The sequence below is a fragment of the Cannabis sativa genome, chromosome 3, assembly GCF_029168945.1.
Source record: "Cannabis sativa cultivar Pink pepper isolate KNU-18-1 chromosome 3, ASM2916894v1, whole genome shotgun sequence".
Taxonomy (NCBI): domain Eukaryota; kingdom Viridiplantae; phylum Streptophyta; class Magnoliopsida; order Rosales; family Cannabaceae; genus Cannabis; species Cannabis sativa.
The window spans coordinates 44,784,417-44,797,699 of record NC_083603.1 but is presented as its reverse complement, the minus strand read 5'-3'; the positions used below and the strand labels follow the sequence as shown (position 1 = coordinate 44,797,699).

At 32.9% G+C, this 13,283-nt stretch overlaps 2 protein-coding genes across 2 annotated transcripts; one reads left to right on the top strand and one right to left on the bottom strand.

Moving 5' to 3' along the window:
• Window positions 1–2,086: 2,086 nt before the first annotated feature.
• LOC115710401 (GDSL esterase/lipase At3g48460-like) lies at window positions 2,087–3,888 on the top strand. Its single transcript, XM_061112584.1, has 2 exons — window positions 2,087–2,704; window positions 3,280–3,888. Exons 1-2 carry the CDS (start codon window positions 2,087–2,089, stop codon window positions 3,886–3,888), a joined length of 1,227 nt encoding a protein of 408 aa, XP_060968567.1.
• An 8,298-nt stretch (window positions 3,889–12,186) lies between these two features.
• LOC133035466 (uncharacterized) lies at window positions 12,187–12,968 on the bottom strand. The gene is made up of 2 exons (XM_061111318.1): window positions 12,566–12,968; window positions 12,187–12,458 (listed from the first exon to the last, which is right to left on the bottom strand). The coding sequence occupies exons 1-2, from the start codon at window positions 12,945–12,947 to the stop codon at window positions 12,424–12,426; spliced, it is 417 nt and encodes a 138-aa protein (XP_060967301.1). The 5' UTR covers window positions 12,948–12,968; the 3' UTR covers window positions 12,187–12,423.
• Window positions 12,969–13,283: the final 315 nt, after the last annotated feature.

Here is a 13,283-nt window from a genome sequence, read left to right as displayed (position 1 = left end):
TCAATCAATCAAAGTGAGGAGCTTTATATATTGTTAGTAGCTGACATGATCAGCACTTAACAACTCATGAATTCAATTTAACTAACATAACTGAATTTCCAAATATGGAAAAGTTTGTAACAGAAAAAACAGTTGGGAAAAAAACTGTTTGGAGACAAAAAACCAGGTTTAGTTTTAAATAGATTATGTTCCACAAATTCTACCTTAATCCATATAAAACTGAACCTAAACAATACTAGACTACACTTGGGGGGAGTGATCCTGTTGAATTAGTCAAGACCAATGTTGAGCAAATCCAAACAATATTAGAATTTGCTCACTGGCAAACCTTAGTTCCTGCATCAGCAGGGTTCTCATCACTTGGCACATTTTTCAAGATCAATTTCACCATCCTCTATCTTGTCTCTTATCTAAAACATTCTGATATCAATGTGTTTGGATCTCTCATGATACACATGATTTTTGCTTATGAGAATTGATAATTGACTGTCTAAAAATACAATTACTTTGCCTTTCATCATCTGCAGCTCTCCTAGAATTTCTTTGATCCATACATCTTCCTTGAATGCCTTTGTTGTTGCCATGAACTTTGCCTCTGTGGTACTGGTTGTAATTGAGATTTCCAACTTATGCAACATGTATTCAGTTGGAAACAGTAGCTAGTTAGGGATTTTTTTGTAATTCTATTTGATGCATAATCTGCATCAACAAATCCTTCAAGTTCCACCTCGATCCCTATTTTCTTGAACTTCAATCCATAGTGAGTTGTTGTCTTAAGATACCTTAGTAACCATTTAACTCCTTTCCAGTGTTCTTCACCAGGGTTTGACATGTATCTGCTGAAAGTGCTAACAACATATGTAATGTCAGGCCTGGTGCTAATCATAACATACATGACACTCCCAATTGCTTCAACATATGGTACTTCCATTATTTGTTTTCTTTCTTTGTCATCTTTAGGAGATTGACTTGTGGAGAACACAAAGTGTCCAGCAAGGGGAACTTTAGTTTCTTTTGAGTCATTCATGTTGAATTTCCTCAAAACAGTTAAAATGTACTTGCCTTGAGTCAATGTCTGTTGGATTTTGTGCTCTAAATAAAACTCATTTCAATATAATCAGATTTATTAATTAATAAAGATCAGAAATTAAGTTTTGTCACACGTAGTAAATGGTTCCTGAACTACTCATGACATTATTGTAAATTGGTCATTCTATCAAGTTTTGTCATACGTAGTAAACAAAATAATGACAAGACTATTTTGTCAATTTCTATATCAGCGCCACATGTATAATTTAACATTAAAAAAAATAAAAATTATGCATTTTTTAAAAAATCATTGAACTAAAACTCAAAATGATTAGAAAAATTACTTAAAACTAAATTAAAAAAATTTTAAATTATTTTTTCAAATTAATTACTCACGTAGCGTTGATATGATATTGACGTGGTAATTGACTAAGCAGTGATGTCATCATTTTGTTTGCCACATGTGACAAAACTTGATAGAAGAACCAATTTACAATACTGTGAGTAGTTCAAGAACCATTTTTAATGGGCTAAAAAGTTCATGAGGTACAATAATACATATGTTATAGTTCAGGGGACAAATATTCTAAATAATAATAGATAATGTTGGGAAACATTTTTTATGTTCAAAAAACAAAAGATATAGTTACAAGTTACAACATATTTCTTATTTTGTTTATTTTTGCTTTTCTTTAAAAAAAAAAAACAAAAAGGAACATATACGCGTGTACACTCAAAGTATGAGGCTAGAAATTAAAAGAAAAAAAATATTATTTCTAATTTTGCATGTATTAATAAACAAAAAACGAAAAAATTAACAAAGCAACTATATCTTACTATTTATATGTTTATTTTTAACTCAATGCATGTCAACCATGCTCATTAGAACCTCCTCAACTATTTAATCAAGATATTACTCAACACCATTCTCACTAAATTCAGAAAAAAAAAAAACTTTCTCTTAATTGATAAGTAGCTAAGGCAAAAAGATTTTGAAATAGCTACACATGTGTTAAAGTTTCTAATTATGATTTCAAATTTGCTTTCTCATCAAATCATGACTATGATCAACATCATAGTCACCATCTTGATCCTATTTTCTCCAACCTCTAATGCCATAACCAAAACAAAGCCACTTCCCTTCAAGAAAATCTATGCCTTTGGCGACTCTTTTACCGACACAGGCAACACAAGGTTGGGTGCTGGGCCAAGTACTTTTAATTATGGCTTTAAACCACCGTACGGAGTCACCTTCTTTCACCACCCAACAAATCGATACTCAGATGGACGATTGGTGATTGATTTCGTAGCACAATCACTATCATTGCCTTTCTTGCCTCCTTATAAAAATGTTAAGAGAAATTCACCTAATGGGGTCAACTTTGCTGTGGCTGGTTCCACTGCTATAAATCATAGATTCTTTGTTAAGAACAACCTTACTCTTAATATTACCCCTCAATCTATTAAGACTCAGTTTCGTTGGTTCAATAAGTATTTGAAAAAAAATGTTGGGTGTAAAACTCAAGATAGGAATTGCAGAATTGCTGACTTTAAAGATACTTTGTTTTGGATTGGTGAGATTGGTGTCAATGATTATGCTTACACTATTGGATCCACTATTTCTAGTGACACTATTCGAAAGTTGGGCATCAAAAGCTATTCTCAATTTTTAACGGTAAGATTTACTTAAATTATGATGTTTAAGAGTAATCAATTAAAATAAATTCCCTTATTAATATTATCACTTTACAAATATGTTTAAGTGGGATTAGAATTTTTTTTTGGGAAGAATTATCAAAATTTATGCCTAGTGAACTTTTGAGCTTTGTAAGTTGGCAAATATAATTTTGTGCCTTTTTTTTAGCTGTGCAACTAGTTTTTTGGCATATCACCTATCTTGTTTAGCTATAATTTTAATTTGTGTAATTACCTAAGGTGCCGGTTTGGTCGGGAGGAATGAAAATATAAGAATGGGAATAGGAATGAGAATTGGAATAGGAATAGAATGGAATAAAATTTAAAATACTCAAATCTTACATTGGAATGGTCTTTCTTTCCATTTCAAAATGGAATAATCATTCCACCAAAATGGTGGAAAGGCCATTCCATTCCATTTCATTACCTCTAAGTAAACGCTGCTTAATTTCACCTAAATCTAATTCCACCACGACTTTTCAAACACGCCCTAATTTTGGTAATGTATGAGAATTGTGATTTCTGTCTAAAACAAATTTTGTATAATAAATACATATTCCTGTATCTACCACTTACCCAATGGTATCTTATTGTTATTGCTTCAAAAAGAAAAAAGAGAAAGAAAAATCTCATTGTTCTTGTATTGTTCTCATATTACAGGCATTGTTAAAGAAAGGTGCAAAGTATGTTGTAGTTCAAGGCTTTCCAATGTCAGGATGCTTACCTTTGGCTATGACTTTAGCTTCCCAAGATGATAGGGACAACATAGGTTGTGTCAAGAGTGTGAACAATCAAAGTTACACTCACAACCTAGCCATTTTAAAGTTGGTCAAATCTCTTCGAACACAATTTCCCCAAGCTGTAATAATATATGCTGATTATTGGACTGCCTACAAAACCGTCATGCAAAGTCCAGCCAAGTTTGGTATGAAGGAGACATTTAAAGCGTGTTGTGGGACGGGCGGACCTTATAATCTTGATGTGTTTTCTGTTTGTGGGACACCTTCTGTTAGAGCATGTCGAAACCCATCTCAGTATGTGAATTGGGATGGAGTTCATCTTACTGAAGGCATGTATAAAGTGGTCTCTGATATGTTTCTTAAAGGATCACTTACTCAACCTAGTTTCAATTACTTGTTAGCCAAAAAATTACACCATGGATAAAAATGTAGCCATTATATTGTAAATGTATTAATTGGGTTTTAAATTGACAAAACTACTAAAAAAAGAAAAGAATAAAAACTCACTTTCTATGAATTTTTTTTATTTTATTTTTTTAATTTTTCTGAGTGTACTTTGTTGTACCTTTTAATATCTGAAGAACTTGATTTTGAATTGAGTTTTCATTCACATTATTTGTTATCGTTAATGATGTTTATCGAGATTTTGGTAAAATAATAATAAAAGAGATTAAGTTAAAAGAAAATAAGAATAAAGAGAAAACAACATACAAATTTTACGTAAGCGTCAACAAGCTTTATTTCATGATACAGTTTTATAAGCTTTTAGCTATGGGATTTTTACAGCTTTTGAGTGTTATTTTTCAGCTTGTCAACCCTTTCAATGGAAGAGAAAATGCCATATTTATAGGCAGCCATGCTTATTGAGCCGCACCGATTCAAGCCACATTTAGGGTTTTTGTGTAGAAAAAATCTCACAGATGGGGTAAAATAGATTGTTTTAGTATTCTCTTAAGCTATTGAGTTAGGTAGGTGTGACCCAATAGGTACTGTTGACAGTAACAGTTGGTGTTGTGCACTGTTGTAGGGAAGGAGAATGTCAAAGTAGTGGTGCAATGCACAAAAAGGTAACCACTTTTTTGCCTTGAGCCTTTCTGGAATTTGACAGAGGGGAGAAGTCGCTAGATTCCTTAGAATTGTGTCAGTGGGGGGCCACGTAAGCATTCTCCAGGACCATAAGCTATCCTAGATACCTTTTGAACTTCCATTCTCGAATGACCCTTTCAGGGTTCTACTTTAGGATTCTTCAATGACCAAAAAATGTCATAATTGTTGTCTACGAAAAGCTGACAAATCCAGAGTATTGCATGAGATCTAGATAAATGATCCGAGATTATATTTATAAAGGAAAAATACTACCTCATAAGTCTTCCTGGGCCTAAAAGTAAGCCCAAAAGCTTATTAAACCTTTGTTAGATGTCATTTGTCTAGTATCTTCTATCTGAAAACGCGAATAAATGACAACATCCACTAAATTGTAATTTCTCCCTATATCTTTTAGGAAAATGTTTTGAGTATATAATTTCTTATTTTTATGTATCTTAATTCTTAGCAATAAAAATCTTAAAAAAATTAAAAGGAGTCACACATGGAATGATGGAAAAAAATCTTCTGTCCCAAATTTCCCTATCCCAACCCTGTCCCTCCAATCAATAATTGCCACCTATTTCTATTTTTTCCACCTCATTTATTAATCTTTTCAAACAAACTGCTCCATTAATGCCGTTTATGTTCCTCATTTATTACCTTCCTCATTAATTACTTTACTATCATCACTTTCTTTACATAATAATAATAACAATAATAATAATAATAATAATAATAATATAATGAATCATTAAATAAAACAATCCAAATAATAAATTTCCAAATTAGATATTTTACTCAGTTAAAAAAACATCACTAAATATAACAAGTTGATGACCAAAAATTAATATTAATATTACGTGAATAGTTACAAAAAATTAATATAAAAATTATATTGGTGTTTATTTTTTGTAATGCTATTTTTATTTTTATTTTAAACTAATTTTAAAATAGGAATTATTTCACAAAAACATAAAAACAACAAAAAAATTAAAAAATACGGTTTTATGAAATTTTAAAGGAATATTCTATTAAATTATTATATTTTTTTTTTTTGTAAAACTCAAAATAATAAAATTATATTAGTAATTTTTTAACAAAAAAAAAAAAACCTTAAAAATTATACTGTTATTATTTTTTTTTTAAAAAAATTAAAATATATAGTTTACACAGACTAAATAATAAATTTTTTTGATACTTTTATAAGTGTTTAGGGTACAAATATAATTTCTTTTAAGAAATATATTTATTTTAGTATTTATTTATAAAATAATATATTTTATTTTGTTTAGAAAATAAATTATGCTATATTTATTTTAATATAATTAGTTATTATTAAAAAAATTGCTACCACCATTTTAGAAAAAAATAAATATTTCTACCAAAACATTATTTTAAAGGAATAATTACATAAGACACTATTTTTTGTAAAATATTTACATTTTTACGTTCAAAGAATATTTTTTTCCATATATTTTTACGGTTTTCCAAAAAATAACACGAAAACAACATAAAATAAATAAAAAAATAACATAAAAGTAACATCAAAATAACAACAAAAAATAACATACAAATAACAAAAAATTAACAAGATTACAACATAAAAAGACCGTATTTTCTGTATATAAAATCAAAAAAATCGTAAAAATATTTAAAATTCCATAAAACCGTATTTTTGTAATTTTTTTGTTGTTTTTATGTTTTTGTGAAATAATTCTTATTTTAAAATTGGTTTAAAATAAAAATAAAAATAGCATTACAAAAAATAAACACCAATATAATTTTTATATTAATTTTTTTGTAACTATTCACGTAATATTAATATTAATTTTTGGTCATCAACCTGTTATATTTAGTAATATTTTTTTAACTGAGTAAAATATGTAATCTGAAAATTTATTATTTGGATTGTTTTATTTAATGATTCATTATATTATTATTATTATTATTATTATTATTATTATTATTATTATTATTATTATTATTATTATTATTATTATTATTATTATGTAAAGAAAGTGATGATAGTAAAGTAATTAATGAGGAAAGTAATAAATGAGGAACATAAACGGCACTAACGGAACAGTTTGTTTGAAAAGATTAATAAATGAGGTGGAAAAAATAGAAATAGGTGGCAATTATTGATTGGAGGGACAGGGTTGGGATAGGGAAATTTGGGACAGAAGATTTTTTTCCTGGAATGATGGAAGTACCAAAGTAGTAATAAAAATCTTAAAAATAAGTACTAGGAGTAATTTTTTATTTTCTTAAAAAATTGATGTTTATTTTTAATTCTATTAAATTTTCAAGGTTTAACTTTTTTTTTTTTTTTTTTTGCATAAGCACCCAACTTCATTGAAACAAACATTAAACACTACAACCATTCATATACCCGTATAAAAAATCTAAAAGAAATAACATAAAGCAGAGAAAAAAAATAGTAAATGGATTAAGGTTTTAATTCTACAGGCCTAGCCACTGTTAGATGGCCACTAAACATAGTCATCCAACACACTGGGGTCTAGAGGGGTTTGCAAGACCAATCCAATTATATCGGTGGTATTTTCCCATTTTGCAATATTATGCACTATAAAATTACACCTACAGGAGATATGAATTACTTCCCACTCCCTCAGTTGCTTGCATAATCTGATCAAACGCCTTCTAGCTGTGGAGATAGTATAGGCCACCATATGGTCCATGTTGATAACGAATGCCTTTGTGACCACTATGTTTTCACATTGAAACATTACATACTTGTAGCCAAACTCCACCGATAGTTCTGCTACAAGGCAGAGGGCATGCACTTCGCTAAGTTTTGGATCAGTTGTTATGCTTTCCGTGGTTTTGATGGCTTGAATGTCTCCCCATTCATTTCTAATGACCAATGTTAACATAGAATTTTTTGTATTTATCTTCACATCAGAGTTGCAACTCACCCATGATGTTGGAGGGGGACTCAAAACTATAATGGGATCAACAATGTTAGAGGCGACCAAAGAATGCTCCTTGATTTTCTCTCTGGCCGTGGTCATTTGTTGTTGCAATGGAGTTATGCCTTCTCCATGCATCTTCTTATTCTCTTCCCGCCATGAATTCGTTTAGAGAGACATTTGGAGGTTGATTTGATGCTTCCCAGGACCATTGACTCCATTCTCTCCAGTTTCCCACATTTACTTGTGTAGTGATAATTCCCTAACTTGTACTATACCACAAAGCTCTTACATAACAACACTCCCAGAAGAGATGGATTGTGTCTCCACAGAATTTCCACATAGTATACATAGATTTGATCATATATTCATAAAGGCAGACAATTTACCTTTAGCGAGTAATGCATCATGAAGTAGCTACCACCATAGATGTTTTAGCCGAGGATGAAGAAAATATTTCCATATTCGTTTCCATATAGGATCAAAATCACTTTCACCAAATGACCCTTGAATAATCTTACACACACTGATCGAATAGTGAACTCTCCACTTCCTTTCGTTGGCCAGATCCAGCTATCATTATTTGGTCCATCTGGCAGATCAATGTTTAAAATAGCCTTAGCATCCTCATCTGCATACCAATCCTTTACCATCTCCTCACTCCATCTATTGTCATTATGAATGAATTGCTTCACCCAAGCCACACCAAAGGTTGCACCATATTAAGGGACTGGACAACGATCCATGTGGGGGATCCAAGGATCAAACCATATAGAGGTATTAGCTCCATTCCTAATTTTGTGGCAGATATCACTAAACAACATAGGCCGAGTATCTAAAATTGCCTTCCACATAGTTGAATCTCCAATGTTTCTCACAATATCAAAGACAATTCTTCCTTTCATATATTTTTCTTGCAGAACCATGCTCCACAATTTGGAATTGTCCATTAATGCCTTACAAGCCCAATTGAATGGAAATGCTTTGTTCATTGTTTGCACTGTTAGACTATATATATAGTGTATGTAATATAGCATATACAATGATATGAAATGCGGAAAATAAACTGTAATCATATCAATAATATATGCAATGAAAGGATCGATGTACCTCCAGCCATTGATCTTTGAGCTTCAATCCCTGCGATAGCTTCGGTATTGGAGTTCGGGCTTCCTCGCTCTCTCAACTCTCTTTAGATGGAATTTGCTGAATGGATTCAGAATGAGTGAGGAGCTCGGGGACCGAGACCCTATATTTATAGGTGAGATACTCCATCAGTATCTGTGCCACATTAATTGTCAGAATATTTTGACAATTAATTCAGGAAATCAAATCAGGTAATGAATATAGAAATCTGACCATATATAGAATATTACATAATTGATTTTGTCCAGATTTAATGAATATAAAATATTCATTTATCAGAAAATCAATTATTTATTTATTTCCTTAAATAGAAAATCATTTTCTTAATTAGAAAATAATTTCCATAATAAAAATATTCTAATATTCTCCCACTTGGTCAGCATTTAAACTAAAATATTCAAACCCAACGTTCCTCATTATATAATAAACATACGAATCATAGCGACATGTCCTCATTATGAATCGAGTATTATCTTCCATGTATTACAATACATTTATTATATAACAATGTACTTTATGTGGCAATGAACTTAAGTGAATAAACCCTAAACCTTATGTTTATTCAGGTCCTCTGAAATTTTTCTCAAATGTAAAATTAAGATGCGCATAAATATGAGAAAATCAAAAATAAGAGTTTCATTGATAATAACTTTATTTGTACAAATTACATAAGGGAACCAAGTCCCATGTTCTCTACATGATCCTTGAATTTATGAGGTGGCAAGCCTTTTGTCATAGGATCGGCAATCATCAATTCAGTGCTAATGTGTTGAATGACCACTTTATTTTCCTTAACACGTTCTCTAATAGCTAAGTACTTAATGTCGATGTGCTTGCTTCGACTTCCACTTTTGTTGTTCTTAGCCATGAAAACATGAATTGTCACGAGAACATCTTTAGCGGCCTTGCAATGGAATCAACCACTCTAAGGCCTGAAATGAAACTCTTTAGCCATACACCATGTGATGTAGCCTCAAAGCAAGAAACGAACTCAGCCTCCATAGTAGAAGTAGCAGTCAAGGTTTGTTTGTTACTCCTCCAGGACACAGCTCCACCAGCAAACATAAACACGTAACCAGATGTAGATTTACGTGAATCAGTGCAACCAGCGAAATCTGAGTCTGAGTAGCCAACTACTTCTAGATTGTCAGTTCGTTTGAACATCAGTTTGTAATCCTTAGTACCCTGAAGATACCTCATAACTTTCTTTGCAGCTTTCCAGTGGTCTATCCCCGGGTTACTCTGAAATCTTCCTAACATTCCGACAGAATAAGCAATGTCGGGTCTTGTGCACACCTGAGCATACATTAGGCTTCCGACAGCAGAAGCATAAGGAATGTTCTTCATTTGTTCTCTTTCAAAATCATTCTTTGGGCACTGGCTCAAATTTAATTTATCACCCTTCATAATTGGAGCAACGCTCGGTGAACAATCTTTCATATGAAATCTTTCTAAAACTCTGTTGATGTAGGCTTCTTGAGATAAACCTAAGATACCTCGGTATCTATCTCTATGAATCTTAATGCCTATGACATAGGATGCTTCACCCATGTCTTTCATCTCAAAGTTCTTTGAAAGAAATTGTTTCACTTCACGTAGCAACCCTTTATCATTGGATGCAAGAAGAATATCGTCCACATATAAAACAAGAAAACAAATTTTACTCCCACTTTCCTTCAGGTATATGCATTGGTCCATGACATTCTCTTCAAATCCAAAGGAAGAGATGACATCATGAAATTTTAAATACCATTGGCGGGATGCTTGTTTTAATCCATAGATGGACTTCTTGAGCTTGCATACCAAATCCTGACCTTCACTAGAGGAGAATCCTTCTGGTTGTTTCATGTATACCTCCTCCTCTAGATCACCATTCAGAAAAGCAGTTTTTACATCCATCTGCTCCAGCTCTAAATCAAAATGAGCAACTAATGCCAAGATGACTCTGAGGGAATCTTTCTTTGATACAGGAGAAAAAGTCTCTGTATAGTCAATTCCTTCCTCTTGAGTGAATCCTTTAGCAACAAGTCTCGCTTTGTACCTCTCAGTGTTGCCTAATGAGTCTTTCTTAGTTTTATAGACCCATTTACAGCCAATGGCTCTCGCCCCATTAGGCAACTTTACAAGTTCCCAGACTCTGTTGCACCTCATAGAATTCATTTCATCATCCATAGCATTGTACCACAATTTTGATTCTCTACTGTTCATAGCTTGTAAAAACGTTTCTGGATCATTTCCAATTCCAATATCAGATTCTAATAAATACACAACATAGTCTTTATAAATCCTTGGTTTGATAGGTCTAGTAGATCTTCTTAAGACTTCACCAACAGGCTCTTGGGGAGCGGCGCGGAGTTCGGCGGGTTGTTCAACGGTTGCGAGGCAACTCTTGAACATTTTGATCTCTTGGATTATCATTACCAACTTGTGGATCTTCAGTGATTGGTAATGGTTGTTCAACATTCGTTTGAACGACAGGAGTGTTAACCATTATCAATCTTGCTTTTGAAGTGGAAGGTTCTGAAGGATCTTTCTCAGGACCTAAGTCCTTTGATTGATCACTCCCACTGATCAAGGCATTCTCACGAAATTTTGCATTCCTTGATTCCACAATTCTTGTGCTATGAGATGGACAATAAAACTTGTAACCTTTAGACTTTTCAGCGTACCCTATAAAGAATCCGCTTATGGTCCTTGGGTCCAATTTCTTCTCTTGTGGATTATATATTCTGACTTCAGATGGACATCCCCAAATGCGTACATGATTCAAACTTGGTTTCCAACCTTTCCATAATTCAAAAGGAGTTTTTGAGACTGCCTTTGTTGGAACTCGGTTTAATATGTACACGGATGTCTTTAATGCTTCAGTCCACAAGGATTTAGGAAGGTTAGAGTTGCTACTAAGCATACTCGCACCATGTCCATTAATGTTCGGTTTCTTCTTTCTGCAACACCATTTTGCTCGGGTGTACCGGGCAAGGTGTAATGGGCAACAATCCCATTTTCTTCAAGAAACTTCGCAAATGCACCAGGTGCTTGTCCATCTTCTGTGTATCTACCATAATACTCACCTCCTCTATCTGATCTCACTATCTTAATTTGCTTGTTGCATTGTTTCTCTACTTGACTTTAAATATCTTAAAGACATCTAATGCTTCACTTTTATTATGAAGTAAGTAGATATACATGTAGCGTGAGTAATCATCTATGAATGAGATGAAGTAATTCTGACCATGTGACTCCATATCTGGACTACATATATCAGTATGTATGATTTCTAATATTTCAGAACTCCTATGGACACCGAGTTTTGACGAGACTTGGAGGTTTGCTTTCCCTTAATGCAATCCACACAAGTATCAAAGTCGATAAAATCTAAGGTATTGAGTACCCCATCTTTTACCAACCTTTTAATTCTATCAATGGAGATATGTCCCAATCTCCGGTGCCACAATGTACAGGAATCCTCTTTCATAACACATCTTTTAGTGCCAGCGTGAACATGCATAACATTATTAGTGGTATTATTTTGTAAATTAAGGCAGTAAAGACCATCAGACAAAATACCATTTCCAACACATTCAGATTTATAATATAAATTGAAATATTTGTCTGAAAATGTAAAGGAAAAACCAAAGGGTATAAGTCTTGAAACTGAAATCAAGTTTCTAGAGAAACTTGGTACATAAAAGGTCTTTTCTAACTTTAAAACAAAACCATTACTTAAAACTAAATTGCATGTTCCAATAGCTTCCACATGTGAGCCCATCTTGTTTCCAGATAAGATGCTTTGCTCACTTGCCACTGGCTTCCTTAGATTTTGAATATCCTGCAAGGAATTTGTTATGTGAATTGTTGAACCGGAATCAATCCACCATGTGTTAAGATTAACATTAGCCATATTAGATTCATAACATACTAAGGAAATTGGATTACCTTTGTCATCCATCCATTTCTTGAACTGGCTGCACTCCCTTTTCGCATGTCCCTTTTGTTTACAAAAGAAACATTTGATGGAATCTTTCTTTATGGCAGCCTTGGGAGCCATGGGCTTTTTCCCTTTGTTCTTCTTGAATGGCTTGCGTTTCTTAGGTTGAGTGGTCAGGTGAACACTTTCTCCTTGCTCCTGTAGGAGCCTGGCTTCCTCTTGAACACACATGGTCATCAATTCATTGATAGTCCATTTTTCTTTATGTGTGTTGTAGGAAATTTTGAAAGGCCCATACTGTGAAGGAAGATTGTGAAGGATGTAATGAACCAGGAAGGTATCAGGAATGATAACGTCGAGTTTCTTCAAATGAGCAGTGATGTCCCTCATTTTAGAAATATGTTCTCGAACTCCTTTAACACTTAGGTGAGTTTTGTGGACGAGAACTCTTGGATGAGGTTGATGAACAAAGATTTATCCGAAGTGTCAAACGCTCATCCATAACTTTGATAAAGTCTTTCACCTTCTCAGGTGGCTCCACCGATCCACGCATTCCCATAGGAATTCTGGACATAATGAACATGATGCAAAGACGATTAGATTGCTCCCACTTTTCACGTAGTGCAATCTCAGCAGCAGTGCTAGTACCAGTGATAGCAGCTGGTTCATCTTTTCTTATTGCATAATCCATGTCAGTGCAAGCTAGGTGGAGAAGAACTCGTTCCT